The sequence below is a fragment of the Falco punctatus genome, assembly GCF_963210335.1.
Source record: "Falco punctatus genome assembly, chromosome: 3".
NCBI classification, from domain to species: Eukaryota; Metazoa; Chordata; class Aves; order Falconiformes; family Falconidae; genus Falco; species Falco punctatus.
The window spans coordinates 107,979,810-108,005,555 of NC_137582.1; the positions used below are offsets into that span (position 1 = coordinate 107,979,810).

Here is a 25,746-nt window from a genome sequence, read left to right on the forward strand (position 1 = left end):
GACCGCTTGCGTCGCGTTCTCCTGGAAACAAAGTCATGGAGTGTGCTGGCTTACATTGCCAGGCAAATGGGAGTTGTATGGATGTGAAATATGGAAACAGGGCATATTTGGGAAGAAGATGGGAAGACCCAAGACCTGACATTGTAAATTTGGAGTAGTTTCTTTCTGGCTGTTGGAAAAATGCCTGTATATTAAATGAGACAGGGTTGTCTGGCAGCTAAGTTAGGGGACACGGAGCTGGAGGCTGTCAGAATGTATCACTTGTTGTGGTCACCGCAAATTGTTACATTTCTCTCTCTCTGTTTAGCACATGTAGATGAAACCTAATAGCACACGCATACGTGTGCATGAGAGACTTCAGAGCTGCGGAGGTACTAAGTAGAGAAGCTGCTGTTGTCTCTGCCAGGATCTTTTAGCTGTTTTATTCGACCCTGAAAGAGCCCCTTGCTGATGCAGTAACGGTGCAAGGCCAAGGTTAGTTGTGAAAGTGCTAGCCCAGATAGGTATGTCATCAGACATTTTCTACACCCCTATGTTTAATTTACATGAGCGGCATGAATGTTTCCCTAGTAAAATATTGCACACCTGTCCTTGTTTACTGTAGAGTAATACAAATCCAGAGCATTTAATGTGATTAACAGCAACACTTGGACCTTTTCTCACACCTACTCCCTATTTTGCACTAACCCTCAGGCAGTTTCATTTAAGCACCTTTCCCGGCCTCACAGTTGCCCCCCACATTGGAACCACACCCGGGGCTGAACGGCCCATCAGGACACAGTTTTGTCCTTCAGGAATAGGATGTTGCGTGCTAAGAGCAGGCTGTCCTGTAGGAAATCAGAAGCTGGGTCAGAGACAGACCATTTGCACAGTGCTGTTTCCAGCCACTCGCTTTAGAAAACTGGGTAACGCTGTTGGGTGGGAGGAAACAAACGGTGCCGAGCTGGGCTCCCCATGGCCGGGGAGCCCCTGCGACCCGTTCCGCGGCGATTCTCTCCCCGTAAACGCCTGGCAAGTTAGTTTTTAGTTTAACAGCCCAAGCGATCCGCCGGGGTCACGGGTCCCTGCTAAACGACCCGTTTCCTTCTGTAAGCGCTGGAGCGCCTGCGGGTCGCGGCCGCCGCCGGTTGGACGGCGCTGCCCGCGGGAAGCGGCGTTTGCCGGGAGTAAGCCGGGGCCTGGCGGCGGCTGGGCTGCGACCCCGAGGCCCCGGGAGGGCCCCGCCCAGCCGGTTCCGCGGGGCGGCAGCGGGCCGGGGCCCGGCCTCTCCCCAGCCGCCGCCGCCGCCCCGCCTCTCCGCCGATGGTAGGCGGCGGCCCCCGCCCCCTGACGGCCGCTCCGCGGTTGGCCGCGGCGGGGCGGCGCGGCCCTGGTGACACGTCCCGGCACCGCCCGCCGCCGGGCTCCCGCCGCCATTTTGTGCGAGCCGCGGCCGGGGCCGAGAGGGTTTGGGAGCCGCGGGGAGGGAGCTGGGCTCTTCCCTGCGCCGCCATGCCTTCCTCGCCGCTCCGCGTGGCCGTGGTGTGCTCCAGCAACCAGAACCGCAGCATGGAGGCGCACAACATCCTCAGGTAACCAGGGCCTGCCCGACCCTTTCCCTTCCTCCAGCCGCCGGCGGCGCGGCCTGGCCCGACGCTGCCGGGCCCGCGGAAGGGCCCTGGGCCCTGGCGGGGCCGCTTCCCTGGGCGCTGCAGCGCGGCCGCTGGCTGCCCTGCCTGCCCTGGGGCTGGCCTCGGCTGGGCTGCCGGGGCGCGGCTGCGGGCCGGGACCGTGCTCGGGGCCGGCGCCTGGCCCTGCGGGGCCCACGGGCGTGGGGGCTCCGTCCTGCTCGTAGCCGGTCTGCCTCGGGCCCTGCTCCATGCGGGCTCCGCCGGAGGGGCCGGTGCAGCGGGGTCTGCAGCACCGTCGCTGGCGGGCCGCCGGATCCAGTGCTGCAAAACACGAGCTGGTGAATTCGACAGGCACAGAAGGGGTGCCGTGTGTCGGCATCTGGAAGCCTAAATGCTCCTTCCCACCCACCCCCAACCCCCCTCCCCGCACCCCCGTTTGGTGTGTTTGTTGTTTTTTTTTATTCTTCCCCTTAAATGCATCTGAAGACTGGAACTGCTTTATGCACTGAAGGGAGCCTTTTCCTATTGCTGGGAAACTGGACGAAGTGTTTGATTCAGAATGTTAAACGTCTTTGAGATTATCAGGGTTCATCTGTTTAGCACTGCAAGTATTTTCAGCCTGGCAGAGTTCAGAAGGGGAGATGGGAGACTGGGGACAGACTGATGGACAGGAGAGACCTGATCTGCCTGAAATCATGTTCCTAAATCTTCCCTGTCTGCTGCAAGAACATGATAAATGTTTCCTCCTGTTTGGTTTTTTTTTTTTGTTAATGTTATGCAAAGTAACATTGACATTAAAAGACACATATTGCTAGCATAGTAAGCCAAACAACTACGTGTAGATTGTGTGCTACAGTTAAATAAAACCAGCAGCCTTGAAAGGAATAAATAATAGAAGCATCTGGGGTCCGGCAGCCATCTTACTGCAAGCAGCATATGATGCTGTTAATGCTTAAACTTGGCATTAGATCTTACCTGTGGCAGTTCCGTGTAAACACGATTTACCAATGGCTGCTTGGGGGCCAAGGATGCTATTCTGTTATTTTTCTGTTGGTACCTGAGTTTGAATCGAAACCTGAGTTCCGAGGACAAAGTAAAATTTACTTCTAATGTCTAGCCTTTTTTCTTCCTCTCTGTTTTTGCAGAAGTAAATCACTTCCGGTGTGACTGATGTTCTGGCAAATGTGACAGGGAAACGTTTTTTTGAAAGTCTGTTCTCCCTTAAGTTTTTAATTAAAAATTAACAAAAAGTATGTATTTGGAAAGTGTTTATTTTCAGCGACATCAGCAATGATAGAAACTAATCTCTATTTTGCCATTTATGCTGATGCTGTTCTAAAGAAATAACTAGCCCTTGCAATGAGAATTGTCATTTGCCAGTAAACTTCAGGAAAATGCCTGTGTTGGCTTAAAGCTAGTCTGCTTTACCAATTCTGGGTAGTGACTTGCTGTGTGTTGCACTGCAGTTTGAAAGAACGCCTGATTAAAAGAGGAAGATGAGTTAGGAAGAAATTGAGGTATTATGAAACTTTAAGGTATCATGTTAAACAGATTACAAGACTTTGAAGATATAGAATCTATAGAACTGCAGGTTACTGTTTGAAAACAAAATCTGGAGCCCAGCCTTCAATGTTGAGCATCTTACTGAACATTCATAAACAGTGCTTTGTGATGTGTAGCCTAAGATCTTGCATAAGTATTTTATACAGGCTTTTTTTGAAGGTATTTATGCTGGGAAATGTATACAAATTTTTTTTGTTCAAGCCTTTGTCTTGATGAGTCTTTCAGATTTTTGTAATGCTGTAAGTCAGGTTTCAGAATTAACTTCTCTAGTCTATTCAGTATTTTAATGAATTACAGGTTTTAATTAAGCCAAATTATTCACGTAGCATTTCTGTCAGTAACTGTGCTTATTCCATTATTAAATTTATAGAGAGAAATACCTATCAGTTAGACAGGCTTATTTTACTGTCCAAATGTTAGGCCTCCCTAGTGCCTACTAAAACTTAATTGTATGCTACTTCTTTTCAAAGCAGAAACAATCTTGCAGAAATGTCTGAATTCTAACTTCTGATGCATTTATAAAACATAGAGCCCTCTACATACAACATGTAGGTGAAATGTTCAATTTACCTGGTAGGCTTTGGTTGGAAGTACCTGCAGTCCATCACTTCTTGCTTTTATGTTTCTTCTTAGTACTTTCTCCTTTTTAATGCATGGAATTATCAAGTGGTTTAAACAGACTTGATTTAACGTCTTAATGTACTTACATTTTATAACATCCTGGTGTTATCTTTCTTTTGGATTCAGAAAAGCAAAACTAATACATACTACTTCACACACTTCAGCAGTTTGGGGGGTGACGTGTGTTTGCTTGAGTTTATTTTTCATTCTTTATTTCTTTAAACTTAACATGCCAGACAATAAGAGTTAACCTTTTCTTGGACACTTTAAACTTTTTGTCCTTTTAAGTTGCAGTGGTTCATTCCAGCAGGGTTTGCAATGAGTGTCGCTTGCCAACCTGAATTTTTCATTCATCCTTACTGTACTTGGTATCTCTGTGGTGCCTGCCACTTTTGCCTCTGGAAAACAAATATATACATTATATCTTTTTCATAATTTGAATAATCAGTCTACCAGTTTCTGGTGTTAGTTCAGCACAGTGTCTGTTTGTTTTGCAGTGTTTACACATATTTTCTAATTAACCAGATTTTAAATATTTTGTTCTAATCTTCCAACAGAATTCAGATTGAAGCTCTCTTGAAATTTGTTGGTAGAATAGTTTACCATGAACAGGGGACTATGTTGAAACATTGAAGCAAAGGGAAAAGAGGAAAAGCATTTAGGACTATGCAGGAAGACATAATGTTTCCTTAAAAGCTGTCAAGCTGGATGTCTGTAACCAGTCCTTAAGTCAGATCTTACTCATCCTATGTTTCTTGCTTTTACAAATACAATGTGTATAGGATATGCAGACTTGGGCTGTGGTTCTCCTTCAAAGGTAGAAGAGGAAGGGTAACGGTTCGTGTTAGCAAACTTGATTATAGAGCAACTTCAACATTTCCAGTTGTGTATACTTATTTGGTAGAATGCTGGTGGCCTTTCAAAGAAAGTTAGTTTCAAACTCTCCCAGTGTATATAGGCGGTGCTCTGGTAACCTTGTATTTTCAGGCTCTTAAGGTATAGATATCCTGTGTCAGCCTCCTAAGTTCAAGGTCTGTGTTACTACTGGTAATGAAAATTTGTAGGATACTGATACACACTTCTGCTACATATATGTTTCTTTGCTTTAGGAAGCTACCTACCTGTGCTAAGACATTAGGAGTGTGAATATGAGATACCCTAGTGGCAGTAAACAGATTTGAATATTGAAACTCTAGTAGCTGAAACTTAAGTTTCTTCTTGATGCAATGATTTGTCGTTCAATGTTGACCATGTAAGAGAACTTAGTTGCATCCTTGCAGTTTACGTAAGTTGCTAGTGACAGCTTCTCTGCTGGTGTTATCTGTCAGCAGCTAAATGCAGTGAGGTATTGAAATTCATATTGCTTAATTTAAGAAATTTTAAATTGTATTAATAAGCCCTTAAGAAGGAGGAGATGTTTTAACATTTTTATGTGAAAGTACTTTCATTTGACAGCTTATCAATGATAATGCAAATTGCAACAAGATGTTAATGTTTTGAAGATTTCCTAATCAAAATTACTTAAGAATGCTTGTGTTCCTGCTGTTTAATACTGGGAGTTTTTTGTGGGGCTGTGTTGTTTTTAGTGGTTTATGGTTTTTTTTTAATATTGGTTGAATGGCATAAGATATTTTTGAAGTAGTCTACAAGGAGGGCACTGTTGCTAGTTGTTTTTCTGCTACATGTTGTGGAAGGGGTGCATTAAAATCAGTGATTTAACCCCTGAAAATCTTTACCAGCTGCAGTGGACTGCAGGATTTATTGCGTTTGCTTTAATGCTTAGTAATACTTATTATTGGCCATTGTAAGAAGAGAAGCTGTACTGTTATGACCTTACAGTAAACTGAAAAATACCTTAATGTAATAAGCATGTAATGTATGAGATCCTAAAATAATAAGATAGAAGAAACATGTGGATGGAAGTTCATGTCTCAGTCTGTAGGGATTAATGTTATTTCTCCTCTCGGTGCCTAAAACTGAGTGGTAACAACTTTGTCATGTGTTAGTGCTTTGCTAGTGTAGTCACATGTTGATCTTGGCTTTCAGCAGCAGTTGTGTCCCAGATGAGGAGTGATGTAAGCAAAGAGCTCTGAGATTCTTTGGAAGAAAATACAACAGCTGTTTTCAGGTTCTTCAGTGAAGTCTGTACACTCATGAGCACCTGAGTAGTGCATGTGATCTCATTGTAATGAGCTTTGAAATTGAGGTGGGCATACTGGCTAAAATTTGTACTTAGTATATTGGTAATTTACATATATTGGTCCTAATAGTATTAACAGAAACAGCTTCCTGAAATTTCACAGCATTTACAAGTCTGTTAATGTTTAAGCTTCACGTTTTCAAAAGTCAGCACTAGGGTAGCACACTAGTGTATCTTATCCTTCACTGTTCGTGGTGAAGTTGAAGCTCGTTATTTTCCACCTTCTGGGTAGTTTTATTAGGCCAAGAATAAATATTAGATATGCATTGTCTTGTAGAAGATGTTAATTTTTAAAAGGCTGTGCCATATTACAACTGATACTTGGTGACTCACTAAACTAGATCTGTCCAGCTACTTAATAAAAACAGGCTCTGTTGATTAATGGCTCTCTGCAAGCATTCTTCCCTCTCCCCCACCCCCCAACTGTTGCAAGAAACGTGTTAAAACATTTTCAGACTATTCCATAACAGTACACCCGGTGCATGAATAGTGTAAGAGCTGTACCCTGGCAACTGCTGGTGTCAGAGCATGAAATTCCTCGTGAGAAATGCATATTCTGGCTATTCAAGGAAGTAATTTTCAGTGGGTCAGATGCACCAGAGGCAGAAATTTTTTGATGTGTGGAACTTCATTTGAAGATTTCTGTTTTGCTTTATATGAGATCATGCAGTCTTCAAGGACACTTATGACAGCTGGAGATGGGCTTCTTAATGTGTGTGACCGAGTTGACCTATTTCAAAGAATAATATTAAAGGAAAAATTAAATAGGAGGAAAGCATAGAAGAAAATAATTTTCCATCATAATGTTACTGTGGTAATGTGGGAGAAAAGGAAAGAAGACAGAAAGTGCAAGGTGCCAAAGTCTGCTATTTTTCAGTTGCTATTAAAATTCTTATAAAAAATAGCTTCAAGTGGTAGATATAGAAAGAAAAGAAGAAAGATGAGACACCTGGAAGAAGATCAGTTTGAAACATGAATATTTTTAGCACTGCAATTTCTTCTACATGTGTTATGACTCTCTTCGTGTCCAGTAGAAGCAGTAGAATAAAGACTTGGGTCTGGAAGTATTGCAGGGAAAATAAACTACATGTAACTGGTGCAGTTATGAGTCACTGTTAGTGTGATGGAGGGCTGGGAGGGGGGAAGAATTGCACTTTTTTCCACTTGTATCCATTTTCAGTCGTTAGTCCTGCAGAAAGAAGCAAAAAATCATCATGTATCCTGTCTGTTTACAGAAATAGGAACCTATAAATAGTTGCTGAAAGAAAAAGTGTAATGAAGCAAGAAGAAGAGGAAGGAGGGGCTATGTTCCGATAGGATGAATTAAAGGAAATGACACTATTGATAGCTGCATAGCAGTTTTTGAGCTTGGGGCAAAGTTTGATCACAGTTAGTGTCTTTGTAGAAGCTTTTTGGATCACTTAAAAGATACCATTTGAAGGCAAACATGCAGTTTGAATTGGTGTCTTCACTCAATTTCCTTGCTGTCTTGTATGTGAAGACCATGCAGTCAAGATGTAACTCTTGCGCTGGTTCCCAGTCTCAGAAGCAGGCTCTACAGCTTTTATTTTTGGGGCAGGAGGTAGCAGGCATTGGGTTGTTTGCTTGCTTTTTGTTTTAGCACTGTTTATTCAGTCTGCTAAATCATTGGAGCTGAAAGTAAGTTCTTAAAAAAAAAAAAAAAAAAAGAGAGAGAGATTAAGCCATCCATGGTCTTGACCCATTTCAGAAATCAGATTGTCACTTTAAAGCCAAAAGTTTCAACATTCTGGACAACAACGACAATATTTTACCATGTAACTTTGTCCATTACACTATGAGAAAACAAACTCCTTTTGGCCCTGTTATTCAACAAATATTTTGTAATGTTTATTAATGAAGAATTTGCTGTAGTTCAAGTAGGTGTATTTAGGTTAATCGGAATGTTTTGGCATTACCCCGAAAGACAAGCAGGTTCCTGCTTTTTTTTTTTTTTGTAATTACTATTATTAAACAAGTAGTTGTTCATGAGAATGGAATGAAGCTAACCTTAGCTTACCCAAGAGTCTTAGGGTAAGAAGTAAGGCAGAATTATCTGCCCCACTTCTGTAAAGGTAATTGCACAATATGTTTTTCAGTCCATTTGAGAAGTGCCAGGCACACAAATGTTTGTACTAGGCTAATTAAACTACACTAGAGGTAGTTCTGGCAATACAGCGAGGGGAGTAGTGTAGCTAGCTGAGCAACTTTAGCAGAACACATAAGAATTGATTAGTTGGTGTTATTTACTTATCTCAAGACAAAACCATCTTTGCCTATACTGTATTGTCTAAGAGTAAATACAGAACGTGTGAGTGTTGCAAATCCAAGATGTCTGAAAGCCCAAAAGAAATATCCAAAATACTGTGTACCATAATTCTAAGAAAAATTCATATAGAATATAGGTGCTTCTTTAGAAATGGTGTGTGTTTTGATTGTAACTGCAAGGAAGTATGTATGCTTGGCAGTTTAGTTGGTAAGAGTTGCCCAACTGTGATTGCGATTCGGCTGATTGCTAAGAGTTGTTTTCAAAATTCAGTATGTGTTCTTCAGCATTTTGGTGTTTAAAGTCCATCAATCTAATTGCTTTCCCCCTCCCCCCTTCCCCTCTGTCTTTCAGCAAACGAGGATTCAGTGTCCGATCCTTTGGAACAGGGACTCATGTGAAACTGCCAGGACCAGCACCGGACAAGCCGAATGTTTATGATTTCAAAACAACATATGATCAGATGTACAATGACCTGCTTAGGAAAGACAAAGAACTGTATCCCTGTGGCATGGCCTTTTTAAAAAATCCAATATGGTTCATCCTTGAAAGGTGTAATTCATGATTTGGCATTATGCATTAGGAATATATAGTTGCTTGACTGGCGAACTTAGAGTGTTTTAAGTCTATAGGAGTTTTTTTTTACAACAGGCCTCTAATGCTCCCTTGTAAATTGCTATTGAGTTACAATGCACGCATTCAAAATGCTCTCTTGTAGTGTGTTAACATGTTTAGCTCTTGAATGAAAGCACATTAATACTATCGCAGATTGTCCATTACCTCCACTGCACTGTGGATCGTATTTTCTCAGTGCAAAGACTGTCCCAATAACGGATATGTGAAGAGCGACTACATCGACATTAATGTTGTATTTAGCTCAGACAAACTGACAGGTAAGGTTTACAGTATACTTTCTGTGGGAGAGAGGCTACCTTTCATTAAAGAGCTCACCCTTCTCACTGAGAGTTTCTCGATACGTGTTTTGCAAAATCTGTGCACGGAAAAAAAAATAAAAATCCAATAGTATAACGAATGAACATAGGAGAGCCCAGTAACATACTTCAGCCTGAAGAGCAGAGGTGATGAAGGTTATGCACACTACTTAAAACCATGACTAATGTCGAATGGCATGATTTTAGAACATCTATATTTAAAGCGAAATTTTCATTTATTTTTTTTAAGAAAACCCACAATCCTACAAAATTGGGGCACTCAGCCTAGATATTCTTTTTTCAGCAAGGCACCTGCTATTTTTTTAAAAAAATTAATGTTAAATATGAGCGAGGGAACTTACCCTAAATAAGGGATTCAGTGTGTGCTGAATTTCTGCTTAAAGGATGGAGAGCCCTTTAGAATGAAGTACTGCAGAAATTAATCTTGGTGATGTAATAGAGCAGTCTCTGCACTTTCTAGTGCAGGTTTTTCCTAAAATCTTGGGAGTGGCCATCTGAAGATCCAACAGGAATGTTAACATGGTTTAAATGTCTTAATTGTACTCAAACAGCCCAGTTTTCTTGCATCTGTTTGAAAAAAATGCAGTAAGACTAAACAGGTTGTCAAAGACTAGAAAACAGAACATGGTAGAAACTAGCTTAAGCTCGTACCCAAGGAGTTGGTGAACTCTTAACTTCTTGAAAGATGGCACTACAGTTGTTTGGTAGCACAGATTTTACTATGGCTTACTAGTACTCAGCAAATTCTTTGTTTGCTGACCACACATAGTAAATTTGGGCTCCCCAAGACCCCAAGTGTGGCAGCTGCTTTTGCACTGGATATTGAAAGGCTTGTATTAAAAAGGGCTGGGCTGTTTGATTGAAGCTATATAGCACAGTGAGAAAACTGATTAAACACTGGAATACCTTTCTGCATGGTATAGCACACAAATGGTATCCCTTGCAAGGGTGTCGGCTTCCTAAGATCTAATTAGAGGTCCTTTTTGAAAAGAATTCAAAATGTAGGTAATGAATCACATGTGTGATGTACTGGGTGGTTTGGGGTTTTTTTGTCCTTCTGCCTGTAGAGAAAAGGAAAATCTTGCAAACCCATCTCAATGAGGTATGCCATCTCTTGATTAAAAAAGAATTGCTTCAAAAGAAAATTACTTTAATTGAGAAATAATTTTGACAAGCACTAATGACTTGTGATTTCCTTGTTGCATTCTTCATTGCTGCTCTACTGAATAGGGCAGATACAGTAAGATAAAACCAACAGAAAGCCTACCTAGTCCTGTCCCCCCCTTCAGCATATTTTGGGGTTACCATTTTAGTTCTGCTCCACACTGGAGGTGGTTGCTGTGTTCCCCAAATGTATTTGCAGTGTTAGTTAAACCTTTTCTCACAATAAAAGAAAGCAAGTTTAAACAACAGCTGTTGCAGGGGAAATAGAGCAAGAACAAGTGCCTGTACATCTTTGCAGTTTTGATTCTCAGATAATGTAAGTTAAGCTTTTCAGGGCAAAGATTGTCAGCACAGAAAGCAACTCCCTTTCCAGGAATGGGTTTTGAGGGTAAAGACTTTTGCAGTAACCAAAACCAGACCTACTCTTGTCAGAGCTGTGGAGTAGTGGTTTTGTGAACCAGGGTTATGGGGGCTGAGATTTTTTTGGGTGAGCATTACTTCATAGAGGTGGTGATCATGCAAATGTTACCTGCTCAAGGGTGGGAGGGCCTGATCTTCTGATGGCTTTGGAGTGTAATTGGTATGGGGAAACAATAGTGTAGTTCTTCATACGATTTAGCTGCTTGTTCTGTTCTCCAGGAGAGCCTTGCTTCCATCAGTTAAGCGGATATGACTCTCATCTGTAGCCTTTCCATGTGGTTTGAAATGGTGATTCTTGGGGACAACTGTCTGCTTGTTCCCATGTTGTGGGGGTGGGACACGTGAAATCGGAGTGCTCAGCGTTCAGTACTTCCTCGCTTAGTGGTGATGTCCTTCTGCCAGTTCTGTATGCCAACAGGGATCCCGAGCACTACGGACACTGGATACTCAGTGGAATTGTGGCTGTAAGGGACTTAAAATGTTCTCTGGCCAGCCAAGTAAATGACCCCTGTTCAGAAAGTAGGAGTTTCAAACAGAAATGAGCTGCTGCAGTGCTGGACATCGGTCAGAGCAAGGTTAAAAATGTGTTGGAGTGAAAAGATCCATTGAAACTCTTTTTCACTTGTGGAAAGGGGGGGAGCTATCAAAACCTCACTATGCAGAGACTAAGAGCACCTTCATTGCAGTTAATTACTGAAATAGAGAGCACAAGCTCACATACCTTGAAGGTATATGTTGGAATTTCAGAAGCACAGGAATAAGGCATTAACGGAGCCAGGCATACAGATTTACTTGAGTAGGTGGTTACAGTATATCTAAAATGGAAGTTCTTCAAAGTGCGTTTAAGATGTGGTAGTTAAACCTTATAGTTAAACTAAGTACCCAAATCTACCATAGCACTTTTAGACTATAGCATTTAAATTCCCCGAGTCCTAATAGAGGGCTATGACAAAACCATTTAAGGTTGTTCTGAATGTGGCTTTTGGTTGCTTTTTAAAATGTTACTGTATTGTTTCTAGGACAAAAGTAGAGGGTTCTGCCAATAATTATAGGAGATGTGACCATGGTCTTCGGTACTTCTGTGGGGCTATGTGTGCGTAGTATAGATACACGTTGTTGTGTTTGCATTTGTAACCAGACTTGCCCCTTACAGCTGTCTGAAGGGGTTTAAGGTCTTAGTTCTAATTATATAGTGGTGACTTTAAAGATGAAACAAAAAGGAAAACTGAAGAGCCTTGCCTTCAAGTGAACACAAAAACTAGTCAAGGATGAAACTTTCTAAATGCCAGTTTAAATCTGCAACAGCAGTTGCTTTTATGCCCAGAGGTAGGAACTGTTCAAATGGAAATTTGACCAAAATTCTGCAGCAGTATCTCCTGGGTTCTTTATCAGTATTGGTTAACTCCATGACTTTTTCTTTCCCTTTCTCAACACTGATGTATCCGTAACCCTCAGATGGACGATACCTGATGATTTCAATATATAGGGTTTTTAATCACGATTTCTAGGCTGCCTGTATCTACTCTGCAAGCTTGGCCTCCTGCTCGGTTTCCTACTACTTTGACCTCCTCTTTTAATTTGACCTGCTGCCTAACTGTAGACAGGATTCCAGTTTTAGCTCCATCGGTACGTGATGATACAAAATTGGAGGGAGGGGGAGCAGAATATGTCTCAAGAAGTTACTAAAGTTGTGCTTCAGTTAGACAGGAAAATGTTTCAGCAAAAACTGGCTTGGTATGTCTCACTCAGACATCAGGATTCTTTCTGTCAAAAAAGAAAAGTTATCTAGGTGATTGAGATGCAGGTTTTTTCTCTGTGAATTCCATTATTTAAGCTGGATGGCCATGTGATACTACTTATGCTATTGCTGATGAGTGGTGGGGGTTGGTTGGTTGGTGTTTGCTTTTTTTTAATAGTACCTTTCACATTCAGAGCAAGCGGAACCAGTTTCTTCTGCCGTATACAAACCACTTTGCCGGTAGATATTCGTAACGTTATGGTCTCCCCAAAGCTGACACTTATCCCTGGTTTATCCCCTAGTCTTCCATCTGCCTAAGAAGATGTGCTCTATGAACTGGTAAGATGCATTACGGTGGGACATCAGTAGAGGGAAATGTGGCTTTGGAGCAGGCATAGGCTTGGGGGACAATGTAGCTGTTCAGAATTGAAGAGGGAAAATGATTCTGAAGCAGGTTCTGTCATGCAGAAGATCTTCACAGGGTCTAGATGAACAAAACTAAAATCTTTTTTTCCCTACAGAAGATGAGGAAGGCCAGAAGAGGTATATTGTTGAACTGAATTGGCTTTGCTGTAAAACTGTGTAGGAGAAAGATTCTGTGCCTTTCCCAAAACTTTCCAGTCCCACTTGAGACAGCATCTCCTGTGCCCATGAAGAAGAATAAGCACAAAGAGAATTGGGAATAGCTGAGAAGAGAGGGCATCCAGAAACAGTGAGGCTGTTTCATAGTTTTATATCCAGAAACATATGAGGCTATGAGGAATAATTTCTCTGTAGGGTGGTGGTGAATTCTTTTGGTGCTAAAATTTTAGTCAGGCATCACTGCAGTTAAGTTTTTCTTGCAGGAAAAACTGAATTTCCTGTCTTGCAGTCAAGCTGAGCTTTTCACGGGGCAGTACAATTTGAGTATTAATAGTCATCTCTTCCAGAAGGTTTCCTCTGTTCTCCCTTAACACCAGTACTGGAAGAAAGGAATCAGTTTCTTGTGCAGTGTCTCTCAGCTGTAGTACAAATTTCCTTGGCATCAGCTACGGAACTGATGAACTGCCTGCTGGAATCCTGCATAGTCATCATAGTGGGAGTGTGTTGCTGGGTTCTTCTCAAGGCAAGAAGTGGAATTGCTTGTTGGACCATGGTCAGACTGTCTCGGGGCAATAGGAAGTAATTCTCTATTCAGTCCAAAGTGTGGAGTCAGTAAGAGACTAATATTTTTAAATCTGGGGCTAAAACTGGAAAAGAATTATCCTAATGCACCTCCTGATAAACTAAAATTCTGTAAGTATGCAGCTAGTCCAGGATTACATCTGCCACCTTTTCCCGGTTAGGAGTAGCATATATTATGAGGATAGTAGTATCTGTTTGTTACAGCCTTGGTCTTAGTTGTTCAGAATTCCTGGATTCACATAGTTGGGTTCTGAGAATTTTTGCTCTTAAACAAATCAGTTTGCTCTAACATATCTTAACATTGGAGTAAACTGATGTGAAGAAGCCAGTTATTAAGTAGTGGCTTTATTCCATTTTCTTAGTGTGGTAGGTTGGGGAACAGAATGATTTCGACTTCTGATATAGTTCATCTGGGGCATAAAGCGGAATTTTTTTCTCTACTTCACGTGGCTTAAATTGTGTGATTAATAAGACTTCCCTTCTGTCTGGCTTAGACTTTTGTTTTCTTGGGGGGTGCGTTATCGAATAGTATCTTGGATCTTGCTGCATAGTTGTGTTTTTCAACTTCCAGAAAGTGGCATGTGATAACTGATACCCAGATGATTCACGGCCTGAGCTGATTAGCATGCAGGCATTGACGGGGAAAAGCTGTTGGGAAGAAAAGGTTGGTGGTGACAGGAATATCTTGCTCTAAACCACTTTCCCAGTTTCTTTTGAATGTTGTTCGTTTGCTGCAGAAACTTCTGCCACCTGTGACAAGGCTCTAGGATCCATAATACTTGAGTAGTAATTCCTGACACTTCTGGGTCAATGAACTCCCCTAACACATGGAGCATTTATGTTGGACCACTTTGCTGCAGGCTGTACGAAGCAACCTTGAGTTGCTTGATGGGGAAAGTTACCACTGCATGGGGACACAGGAGGACTAGTGAGAGCTGCAGAGCATCTGCACCCCGCTTTTCGGGGCCATATAGCTCAGTCTTGGGGAGTAACTCAGTCAGTTCCACTTCAGGTAAGCTCTTTGTGCATGTATTTATCTTTTCATTTGGTTTTCTTCATGGATTCTGAACTGATAAATAGTTGTCAGCTTCTGTTCTGAGCTTCTAGTGGCCAGTGGGACAGTTTCTGTATCTCTGTAAACCACTTTGGAATGTTATGGTTTAGGTGTGTTTGGGGGTTTGGGTTTTTTCTTCTTTTTTTTTTTTTTTTCTTTTTTTGAAGACTGACATTGCAAAAGCTAAAAAAGCTATAAAGAAATCATGGCCTGCTGCATGTCAGTGGCAAAACTTCTTTTGAAGGCAGTGCAGCACAAGTCTAGTTTTCTTTCTTAACGTCTTTCAAAGTACTTTAATACTCCTAGAAATAGAGGGAAGGGATGAGGATGGAAAGCAGTGCTTGAACTGGATTTGAACAGTCACACTTCTGTGAATCTGTATGCTTCCAGCCATAAGCTGAATTCCAATCCATTTTTTCCATGAAGGATCTTAAGACCAAAACACTTCACAAAATCTCATTATTTTTTTTTTTTTTTTAGAAGATTTAAAAATCTTCTAAAGGCAGCAGTTTTCGGTACTTTTTAGTTTGGCTCATTAATCTTAGTTTTGTTCACACTAAAAAGGAAATATTTGTAATTATTCTTTTTTAAAAAAGTTAATAATTTCCTTTGTATTTGAACTTCTGGGACATGGTATAAAGATTTAGACAGACTCCAGTCTAAATGTTTTTCAGCATGTAAAAATCCTCTGCCATCCTGCCTGTCTTCTAGGTAGTCTGTGGAAGGTTTATTTCCTTCACTGGGGTGGGTCCTGAACAGATGCTCTAAAGAATTCTGACTAAAGGATCCTGTCGGAGGCTGATAACTCTTGTAAAATCCATGTAGAATTTGAGTGATTCATCAACTGGGTTTTAGTCCTAATGTATGAACTCTGTGAATGATCACGTACGTTGGAATCTTTAAGTGTCTTTAAAAGGGCGTTCTTGGAAGTAAAGGTGATGCTTGGATCTAAGACTTCACATATTTGAATGGATGTTAAAAATAGGCTATTTGACTGTCTAGCCAAAATATGTCCCTGCCATCTGCTGGCCTCCTGGGTGCACCGTGTACAGTTAGTGTTGCTTAAATATGTTTTGCTGCGTAAGCAGATCCCAGGGCATTGCCTTTGTTGCTTGTGATACCACCAAAGGAGCTTTCGGAAGCAGCATTGGCAGTAAATGCAGCAAGACGTTCATATTGTTTGCTCTTTGGACAGCTGACTTCTTGGCATGGGTTTTCTTTGTTTGTAGATTGTCATCTTTGTAAGGGGCTTTATATAAGGGTAAGTAAAAAATGTGGCTGCTTCTGCTCTCAGGCGTTGGCTTAAATGCTGCTTGGTCCTCTTCTAATCTGTAGTTGATAAAACTTAAAAGCAGTCCACAGCATAAAAATGAGCTAGCTCTGTTTGATCCCAATTTGGAAACTTCATCCTGGACTTAAATGAGGGGAGGGAAGTGACAGTGAACTGCTGTTTCTTGCCTTGAAGAGGTTACTTCAGTTTAACACAAAACAACTTCTGTGCCAATGTAAGCGATGTTTATACTTTTTTTTTTCCCTCCCTTATATTGCTTCTAAAACAATTTCCATCATCAGGATAGTGATTGAAGGCATATTTCCATGCAAAGTTTGCAAATACACATTCATTACTCCTTGTCCTTTGCTCTTTTTTTTTTTTTTTTTTTTTTTTTTTTCCCCAGAGCATTTTATCTTGAAGCATTTTCTACTTAAACTCTACATATGGAGTATTAGTGTCATGTCTGTCACCTTTTAAAATGGTAGAGCTTTTGGGTATAAATCACATCTATTTCCATTTAGGCAAAGTTAGCAGTCTCTTGTTGCCACATTAGTTCTTACTAAAGTTCCAAGTATCTCTGTCTAATTGTATCTTGTGAAATCATAGCTTCTTTACTAAGCTTTTACTAAAACATCCTTTACTTTATTTACTACCTTCACTAAAGCATCTAGAAACTTGCAGCAAAGCCAACAGCTTAAGTTACAGAACATAGTTTAGAAAAAAAACTACTGTGAAGAAAGACATTTCATTACTGGGAAGAAATAAATCTTCATAGTTTCAGCAACTAATTTTGATGCTTTTAACTTTAGAGTGAACAAGTTATGTTCATGTAAGACCTTGTAACACTTCTAGGTGTGGAAGAGCAAGTGGAAGTTTGATGCTTCATCATTTTTGTTTAATGATTCTGATCTTAAAAATGTCTCAATACTGCCAAAGGTACAAATCATAGAAACTGAGTGCACTGTGCCACGTTTTTCTGATAATCTACATCTGAGATAGCTTATATGTCACCCACTTCCATGAAGCCTTTTGGAAACTCACATGTGTGTAGCTTGCCCCATGTCCATATAGCATGGCATAAACCATCTTTCAGCTACTTACAGGAGCGTTCTGAAAACTTCTAGCAGATAGAAATGAAAGATTGTTCGGAAACTTTGGATGCATTTGGAAACGTCATCAATAACCCACATCTTAATAGAAGGAAGATCAGAAAAATGTGAAAGGTAAGAGAAATCTGAGTAAGATGGCCGTTGTTACCATTTGATACTGGTTGTACTCCTTGTACTCTTAGAGTTCACAAGAGCGTGTGCAAGCATGTGCTTCAAGCATTGGCAGGATTATTTAGATGACTGTTTTGTGAAGAACAGCGTATATTCTTCTATGCATTTCAGGTATTAATTGTTCTGGTGCTTGGGGATCCAGGTGCCAGATTTATTCAACAAGTAAATATAGCAAGGTTTCAGCAATGGACCAACATATAAAGGAGTATTTAGCAGTGCAAATTGGAAGTCTAGCAGGGGAACGGCAGGAGAGGCGTGTGCCAGTTTCTCACTTGCCATCAGTGGAAGCAAGTTGGCTGACAGAACTGTATTTATAAAATCCCACTCGATACAGAGAATAATTGCTGGCACGGAATTCTTGATGGAAGATCTTGCTCACGTATGCTGCTGGTGTACATGCAAGAAGTGTCTGAAGGGCTTCATGTCCCAGATACAGCTCCGTCAGCCCTGAAAAATTCATATACATGAGAGCTCTTTTAAAGAAAAAAAAAAATCTGCAATAAACTTCTAAGAGAAAGTCAGCAAAAGAGGGAATTAAATGCATATTTCTATTTGGTTTAGATGATTACCTTTCCCAAACGTGATGCTGCTACTTAAAGGGGTACTTATTTTTGACTGATTTGATGCAAGGTAGTGAAAGTAGCATTAAAATCAGAAGTAGTATTAATTACTGAAGTCTCTTTTGAGGATGTAGGGAGGAAATTCAGGCTGTCTTGCTGCTGTATACTTCTAATTGGCACAGCATAGCTATCATTTCAGGAAAAAGCCCAAAGTCATGAAAGGACTGCATTTTCAGAAGATGGGGTGGGGCTAAGGGGAAGATGTTCTAGCTTTGTTGGTGCCCAGTGACAGAACTGGCAGCCTTCAGCATCTTTAGGATTTAATGCAAGAACAGAGACATACTAATGACCAGTGTGAGAAGGTCTTGTGAGAAGCTTTTACCCAAGGCACATGAGTTTCATGTATTATGCTTTGCAAAATGAGTTGTTACTCAGGCTGTGGATTACCCACATCCCTCTATTCTTCAGTATCCTGTTTGTAGCGTTGCACTAAGGAATGTTGACTGCAGACCTCATCCAGCACGCTTCTTGCTCTGCTTGCTGCCGTTTAAAAGTGCTCCTGCTGTCTTTATGAATGTGTTCTCAGGTTTCCCAAATGTGTTAAATGAAATGGCTTAATTGATTTAAGTTCTTTAATGCTTGTGTTTTGCTTTATCCGAGTTACTCTATCCAGCTGTAATTCCATTTAGCAGAAAATTACCTGTGAGTTTTAGAGTACAAAGCAATGACAACAGCGGAAACCAATTTGAAAATGGTTGTTGCAAACCCTGTTTGTCTGAGACGTTAAATGGAATGACTAATGTGTTTTCTCAGACCTCTCTCCTCACAGCTACCTCAAAGTACTTCCCCCTGCCCAGCCCTGTGATATTTGTTGCTCATCTGAAATCTGCCACTTGTTGCTAAACCTGAGAAGAGCATCCAAAAGTAATGTGTGATACTTACACCCCCCTGAAGTAATGTATGATACTTACAACCCCCCTTGAAGTAATGTGTAGTACTTACAAACCCTCTTGCTTGCCTGCTACTCCTGATAATGATTTCTATATTCCTTTATTACACATCCATGTCACGTACTGGACTTACCAGTGGGTTTGAGCTGTCTTGCCAAGTGGCCAAGACGCTGTAGATTCCAGCAATCAAAATCAAACTCCTCTTGAAGTACACACTTGGATGAAGTGCGTAGTCAGCTGTTTGGTGGCAGGGTCAAACATGCCACATCATTGAAGTCATCTTGTTGTATTCTGCCTCTGGTATCCTTGTCTTCCTGGTAGACCCTTTGGTATGCCTGTGGCAGCCCTTCTCCTGCTCTTTGGCAGTGGACTTCACTATTGCTCCTGTTCTTTTCCCCTTTGACAGCTTGTATCTGTCCAGTTTCATCCTCAAATATAGTTTTAGCTGTTCAACACCAACAAGTCATTCTGGCACTTGAGCTCTAGGCTAACCTAAAGATTTTTCCTTATTTTGGTCATGGGTGGGTATGTCGCCCTCGGCTTTAGGGCTCAGCCAGGCTTGGGGAACGAGCATGGCTAGCTTGTGTTTGGGCCAACTGCTGTCAGCATGCTCGGGTGGATTTTATCTGTGCAGCTTAGAAATGCTGCGTGTAGTTGGCCTTAGCAATGAAAACCAAGCGACACTTCAATTCTTTGCAAGTCTTTAATGCAGACACAAATGTTACCAGCAATGTTATTTAACCCAAATTAGTATTTTTGTGATATTTTGGGGTGGCATATTGTCAGTGTTGAGATTATAACTAAGTTACACAGTGTCACAAAAAACTTGTGAACAAGCTCTGGTTTGTACTAAAAACACACAATTTCAATTCCAAACGAAAGGCAGTTTGCACTCTGGATGTGGAATGTAGGCAGTTCTTACTTTCCAAGCAACTGCAATTACAACTGCAAATTTGTAGTGTTGGTGCCCATTTATAGTCTTTTATTCCCTGTAAAGGGAACCGATTCTGAAGGTGGAAGAAGGTTCGGGCAGTCTCGCCCCCCCACACACAATTCCTTTATAGAAATGTCTAGTTCCTAGGCATTTTGCCAGGCAGGGTTTAATACAACGCATCTTCTGTTTATAATGCAGATACTAACAAATAAATTAAGATGATACGGAAAAGAGACCTGCAGATGCCATTCATACTAGCGTGAGAAGTGTTCTGCTCTGCTGCTGTGTTTTCACAGAAGAATTGCAGTATTCGAATATGGTAACAGCTGCACCAAAATGAATAATCAGCATGTCAGATTTGTTGGAAGATGTCGAAGCTCTGGGTGCCAGTTATTGCTTTAAAGATTATTTTTTCCCCTTCAAAAGCGTATACATATTAGCAAATGTAGTTTGCCCAATTATGTATAATAAATTGGTCTCTAGTTAATTCTAGATGACTATAATGTATATACCCCAAAACTTTCCACTCCACCCACATGTGAGTTTGTTTCACCTGGGAGTTAAAATGAAACATACTGAATGCTTTGATTGGTGAGAGATCATTTTCCTTTTATCGTACAGGATTTTAACTTAAGTAGGTCAATATACTGCTATATAAATTGTATAAGGCAACACTTAGGTAAGTGTTGTCATCTGCAGACTTGTCATCTTGATGGGACCTGGTTGGATCCCCTTATGCCAAGAGGAGAGAAAAGAGTGTTTTAGATGATGGGTTTTTGTGGGGGGGGTGGAAGAATTAAAACAGAGTAGCTATACTACAGATGTACCAGATTCATTTTCACCGACTGTGAAGCAAGACTTTCTGCCTTGGTGACCTTAGATGTAGAAGTTTACGTACAGCCTTCTAAACCTGCATGATTGAATGCATCTAAATTTCTTCTCAAGGTATGAAAAATACTTCTGAAAGTAGATTGTCTAGGTGCAACGATGCCACCGCTAAAACGCAGCTCTGTAAGCAGTAGTGGTAAGAAACAAAACCAAAGAAGCCTTTGTCTTAAAATGCAGCATCGTATACTAAAGCATCTTGGTGTAAAGAAGTAGGCATTAAATGAAGTTTCATTTCTTACCTGGTGCTTGGTATCTGGGTGGTGGTTTACAAATTTTGAGATACCCGGTCTTTTATAAATAGGCAGTTTAGATGGCCGAAGGTGATGAGCGTTCCTGTCCGTCTGTTTCTGAATATCAAGCTCTGAGGTTGAACTACTGTTACAATCTCCCTGCTGAATTAACGGAGCGTTCTGACTGCAGTTGGGCGCTGAGCTCTGCGGAACCGTAATTGAGTAGGAAACAGAACTCATCTGGTGATGTCCAACTCTGATTTTAGCCCGTCCCGTTTTCCCAAATTTCTCACTCAGAATTCTGCAATCTTGTTTTATCTCCAAACTGAGAGGGCAGGTGGAAGCCCCATCATCCTAGTTACTGGGGGGAAAAACCTCACCATTAACAGGATTTGTTCCCAAAGAAGTTAATAGCTGTTCTTGATCCCTACTGCTGTGGGAGAGGAGCAGTGATCCTGTACTGTAGACACATTCAAATCTGTCAACTGTTGTGCAGTGTTGTACCTCTTTCAACTTTTAACTGTTTGATCTTGGGATTTATCAAAGCCTCCTGGTTTTTTTTTTCTTTACTGATCTGTTGCTTTTTGTCAACCTCAAGTACAGGTTCTCTAGACATATTCCATAATAATTTCTGTGTGGACTAGTTGCTTTCTGTACCCTGTATCTTGCTATATGCTTTGTGCCCTAACAAGAGTATCTGTTTTTATTTAATGCCAATAAAACTTGGTTTTCTTAAGTAATTTTCTATAAGCCTGTTTGGTGATAAACGCTCAAGTTGCAGCCAGTACATTATTTTGTAAGCTTCTTTTCTCTTTCTAAGCTTTCTTCTTGCTGTCCTCTTGCACTTCTATTTGAGAAGTGTATTTGACAAAAAAACCATTGAGGTCTGAAAGGGATGGAAGGTCTAAAATGGCATTTGGTGTGACACATAGATAGCACTGCATATTGGAGGGGAGGGGGACTTGTTAGTGGGAAGTCAAATCTGATGCTGCTATTTTAATGCAGATTTAGTACTCTTTCAGGTGCTGGCAGTCCACTTTAATATTGATGTATTGGGGAAATTAGTCTCAGTGGGGAGGTCTTTGGGGAATATGCTGCATTTTATCCAGGAGCTATTTAAAAAAAAAAAAGTGTACTCTATCCCTGCAGAGAAACTCCATGTTGCTTTCCTACTAGATTCCCTTTAATTCTTTGTAGACAATTTATTCTAAAGACAGTCTTTAATTTCCTAAAAAGCTGGCTTATGAAGTAGAACTTGGAATAACCGCAGTTCTCAAACATGGTGAAACAGGAGAATAAGTGTGGTGGTAACAGGCGTAGATGGGGAGATAGCGCTAACATTGAAGCCATTAAAAAAAATAATTACACCATGAGTGATTTTTTGTATAACTGTATGAGCGTATTCAGTACAACTTTAATAGTTACAAAAAGACAGACGGGACCCAGGAAAACCTAGTTAGGCGAGAGTGTAAATGTGCAAGAGCGGGTTGGGGTTTGTTTTTTTTATTTTGTTAATTTTCATTGGAATAACACGTAGCATCCATAGGAGAAGCTTCTGTTGTTGTCATCCAAAGTCTGCCTATTGCTTTTTTAGAATATGTTTTACTCAGCTGACCTCTGACAGAGATAATCATCACACAGTGTTAAGGGGCTAACTGATGTTAGAAAAAGCCACGTGCATTTTTATTTCCACCCCCCTAGATCATTTTTTTCTCAATGAATCTCCCATAATAGTTTTCACAAAATGTTAGCCAGAAATATCTTTCAGGTTTATAAGGATGCGGTTTCCTAACAAAACCAGTCTACATTTCATTGAATTTCATAGCCTGGCTACCACCAAACCTTCGCAACTCTGTTCAGCTGCACAAGAAACATTATCGGCAAAACAGTAAGTTGGACATTTTGAAAGCAAAGCAGTTGTTACGGTTATCTTTTGACATGGGAGTGGTGTATATGGACATTGAAAAATAGTATTCTGGGGTAGGGAATTTTTTTTTCTTTTAATTTTGACCTTATTTTAGGCTTTCTGACATATAGTGCGGGTTTGGGAGATGAGAGCAAGGAATTCTAATCATAACGTGTGAAGATAATTATGAGGATATACTGAACAAGAAAACACTTCTGCTTCTGAGGATTATCTGCATTAATCTGGGGCTGTTCTCCCATATGCCAGTTTCACTTTACCAAAAACTCCTCTTCGCAGTTTCTACCCAGGCTTACTCGTGCTTTGCAAAGTGGATCTGTTAAACAGTTACTTTAGGGCAGCAGTGGAAGGTGGGTAAAACCAGCAAACAGGCTCAGTTCTGTAAAGCTTCTGGAAATTACTAGTGTTTGGGGAGACTAGTTTATGCAGTATCTTGAATTGAAATTGCTTTCAATAGAGGCTTTCGGAGAGGACTTGCCAAACACAGAAACATCTGGGGATTTTAGAACTTCTGAGCTGCCTGGGAGGACGGCAGAGGCATTTAGAGAGGATGTTGTGGACCACCGGTATCTTCTTTGTTATAGTTGCCACAGAGTGGCTCCCTGTGCCTGTCCTTTTGCCATGTAACATTGGCCAGAGGTTTTGAAGCAAACACTCGCACAGAAGGACATTTGCAAAAGCAAATGCTAAATGAGAGGGAGAGAGAAGAGAGAATGCATCGGTATCGCTGGCTGGTGTTCAGGCAGGTGGTAGAATCTGCTTGGTCTTGCTTTGTCCGCGAGCTGGGTTTGTGAACGAAACCGGACTGGTGGCTGTGTTGGCTGCTCGTAACGGTTGCTGCTGGCTGTGCTGTGCTGGAGAAGCGGGGAAGAGGCTGCTGTCTCACTATAGGCGTCGTTCAGCGAGTGCTCATCGCTCAAATACCCTCTGGTCCTGTCGGTGAGCAAATTGCTGATAAAGGGATTAGAGGGGTAAAGGATGGTTAGCTGTGCGTGTCGGGCAGCGACCGATGGAGTGGGTGGTGAAAGGTGTTTCTGGTGTCTGTGACGGCAGTTGGAGGCTTGGGTAGGAGAAGCTATGAAACTTCAGGGTTTTAATATAAACACACAGAGGGATAACTTTTTAAAAATATGTCCTTATCTTCATCGATACCTTGTTACAGGATATCCCTGAGTAAATGGAGGGAATGCAGAACCAGGAAGGAGAAATAGCTTGGTATAGCTGTCACCGTAAGAATGAGCAACAATGCTGTGTCTTGGAAAAACTCAACTTGTATCGCAACATCTCCTTTTTATATCAAGCCTTTCCATTACTGCGTTGTCGTGCATAAACTTTATTATATTGTGGATCTGTTTAGTGTAGTTATTCTAATAAAGGTGTTATCCAAATTGGACTCGCTGTAAAAATGGGATGGATTTACTATACCAAGAGCTTGCAGTAGATGAAGGCCTCTTAGATAAATGTATACGTTTTGTTGACTTCTCGAGCATGGTATAGTGTTGAGAAGGCTGCTATGGCCAGATGACATGACAGCACTGAAAGCCAGGTGCAAATTTTGTGAGTGCCCTCTGAAGAAGTGACTGCTGAAAAGAAAGAGTAGAGATGCACAGGGTAGAGAGCATGGAGGTGGGATCTGTTGGAAGGAAAGCGGAGTCTCAATTTACATGATTCAACATCTGGCAGTATAGTGGAAACCATTAATAAGTCAGATTATCTTTGCATTTGCCTGCGCTCACAAAGAGAAGGAAGCTGGGTTATGATTATGCCCTGAAAGCAATCATGCCGATCACATCCCCCTGCTTGCTGAAAAGATGGTATGCGGGGTTTTTTTCAGGTGAAAAAGACTTCAGACAACCAAATATGAGTGTGTCATGAATCTTAACTGCTTATTTCAGTCTCCTTTTATAGGCAGATGGACCCTTGGAGAAAAAAAAATAGCAGTAAGTTGGCAGCAGAAAGCTTGACTGTGTGAAGCAGAAAGCTTGACTGTGTGGGTTTTTGGAATATGCGTAATTCTGTCTCCAAGCTCAGTCAGGAAAGCTAGGGGACAGATGCCAGCAACATTTTATCCTAGAAAGGGGGAAAAAAAACCCCAAACCCACAACCGAAAAAGTGTGTGGGATGTTGTGGATTTTTTTTTTCTCCCCCCCCTTGAACTGCATGATGTAGAAACAAGGGCTACAGAGCCCAGAAAGGACTCACCTTCAAACCGAACAAAGCAACACACCCAGATGTTTACAAGTGTTTGGGAAATGGCTGGTGCAGTCATTTTCCTGCTTTGCAAATAATGAGCGGTCTGAAATGGCTACACTGAAGTGGATTTATCTTTTTTTTTCCATGTATGACAAACCCAAGGGGAGTTTACAGGGGTGCTGTGAGGAAGTGGTGGGTGCTGGAGCACGAGAGCTGCTTGTGAGAGAGCTTTGTGCTATGAAAGGCAATTCTTTAATTATAGAAGGAGAAATCTTTGGGGAAAGAGGAGTGGTGAAAGGCTTAGGGGGTGTGGAGTGAGGGTGACCTGAAGAAAAGAAATGCAGTATAAGTTGGCGGAGAGAGAATTGACAACACACATGTGTGATAAACAACGTATCATCCCATTTGTGATTCAAAATTGAAATTTTCTTTAGTCAAGTAAAGTGCAGTGATGCAGACACAGAAGAGAACTGAACATATTTCCCATATAAAGTAGAGTCTTACAGGTGGAAAGATGGGTTTAATTTTTAATAAGCTTAAACATCTGGAAGTCTTAAAAGCTTTGGAGGCTGTTTGCTTGAAAAATGTTTGAGAGCACTTTGAAGCATATAGATTAGCAGGTGGAGCTGGGGCTACGCACAGCAGCAGAACTTGAGATACCAGAGGGCAACTGCGAAAAGGTAGCCAGAAAATTGCTGGTCTTTTGGTACGAAAGATTAGGACCGTTCTCTGAAAAGAATTAA

General features: G+C 41.2%; 1 protein-coding gene across 1 annotated transcript in view; it reads left to right on the plus strand.

The window, feature by feature from the left end:
* The first annotated feature begins 1,358 nt into the window (after nucleotides 1–1,358).
* Nucleotides 1,359–25,746, plus strand: part of SSU72 (SSU72 homolog, RNA polymerase II CTD phosphatase) — a 29,226-nt gene continuing 4,838 nt past the window's right edge. Inside the window, exons 1-2 of the mRNA XM_080379677.1 lie at nucleotides 1,359–1,571; nucleotides 8,633–8,776. Coding sequence (XP_080235803.1) covers nucleotides 1,492–1,571; nucleotides 8,633–8,776 — 224 coding nt within the window. The 5' untranslated portion in view covers nucleotides 1,359–1,491. The remainder of the gene's footprint in view (nucleotides 1,572–8,632; nucleotides 8,777–25,746) is intronic.